We start from the raw sequence: 1,441 nt of genomic DNA, 5'->3' as shown, positions 1-1,441 counted from the left end.
AAAAAAATAGTCATTTTAAGGTTAACCAAAACATAGTGGAACTGCTACATTTGGTCTGTGGGTTACAATGACTCCTGACCATGCAAGTATAAGTACATGTGTGACCCCCTGACATGTTTACATTTTATAAAAGACATTACTCAATTTTTTAGTCAACTGAAAATGGCCCAGAAATACAAAAAAAAAAAATCAAATTTCACAATAATATTTTCAGAATGATGCCCAGATTAGCTTCAAGTGATAATAGGACCTCATAAGTGCCTCCATAAGGTCCTTGTTCCTCAGGCTGTAGATCAGAGGATTCAGCAATGGGTTAATGAGGGAAGATACGACTGAAAACAGCTTGTTTAAATTGAACATATCGCTGGAAGTTGGAACCAAGTAAATAAAAATGAAGGAGCCATAAAAGATGAAGACCACGGTAATATGTGATGAGCAGGTGGAGAATGCTTTCATCTTTCCAGTCTTGCTACGGATTCTGAGGATGGTCCTGAAAATATAGGCATAGGGAAGAAAGGTCAAAAGAAAGTCTCCTATTCCAAGAACAGCACTTACTAAGAATACAACCACCATGTTTATGAAGGGGTCAGTACATGTAATTTGATATAAGCTTGGAAGGTCACAAAAGAAGTTGTGGATGGAAGATGTCCTGCAGAAGGACAACCTGAGCAAAAATAAAATATGAATCAAAGAGACAGAACAACCTGCAACCCAGACCAGAGAGGCCATACGAGCACAGGCTATCCAAGACATAATTCGTTTGTAATGTAGAGGGTGGCAGATGGCCATGTATCGGTCGTAGGACATAGCCGAGAGTAAGAACATTTCTGAAACAGCAAGGGAGATGTAGAAAAAGACTTGGGATTTACAGGCAGGAATGGATATTGATCGTCTTTTTGTGACCAAATCAATGAGCATCCTTGGTGCGGTCACTGATGAATAGGACATGTCCAGAAATGCCAAGTTGGCAAGAAAAAAATACATTGGGTTGTGTAGATTGTAGTCAGTGAGGACCAAGAAAAATATAAGAAGGTTTGTGATAACAGTCATCAGATAGATGAGAAAGAAGAGCACAAAAAGTGCATTCATGGTCTGTGGATGGTCTGATAGACCCACAAGAGTAAAAGACATAATCTCTGTCACATTCCTCATTTATTCTTTTTTTTTATTTCTCACTGTAAAACAGAATTAAATGTATGGATCTGAGGATTTAATAATTGGAAAACTTGTATGGCGTGCCTGCACAGTACACTCAGGTGTACATGTAGGCATTTGTACCAGCGAATGATTCTTATATAAGATGTTGGCATTCCCTCAGGACAGTGTGTTGTGTTGTAAGAATCTCCTAAGATGTAATTTATAACACCTTGGGAGCCCCTTTTCTATAATTGAGAAGAGTCATGAAAAATTTTAGTTAAAATCCACTGAAAGTGTTCTTTAT

The 1,441-nt window shown here is 38.0% G+C and overlaps 1 protein-coding gene across 1 annotated transcript; it reads right to left on the bottom strand.

The window, feature by feature from the left end:
- Positions 1 to 210: 210 nt before the first annotated feature.
- Positions 211 to 1,212, bottom strand: LOC141102329 (olfactory receptor 5A2-like). Its single transcript, XM_073591287.1, has one exon. It carries the CDS (start codon positions 1,150 to 1,152, stop codon positions 211 to 213), a length of 942 nt encoding a protein of 313 aa, XP_073447388.1. The 5' UTR covers positions 1,153 to 1,212.
- Positions 1,213 to 1,441: the final 229 nt, after the last annotated feature.

Source organism: Aquarana catesbeiana, linkage group LG07 (genome assembly GCF_042186555.1).
Source record: "Aquarana catesbeiana isolate 2022-GZ linkage group LG07, ASM4218655v1, whole genome shotgun sequence".
Classification (NCBI taxonomy): Eukaryota; Metazoa; Chordata; class Amphibia; order Anura; family Ranidae; genus Aquarana; species Aquarana catesbeiana.
Note: the sequence above shows the minus strand (reverse complement) of the source record. Positions and strands in the feature narration are given on the sequence as shown.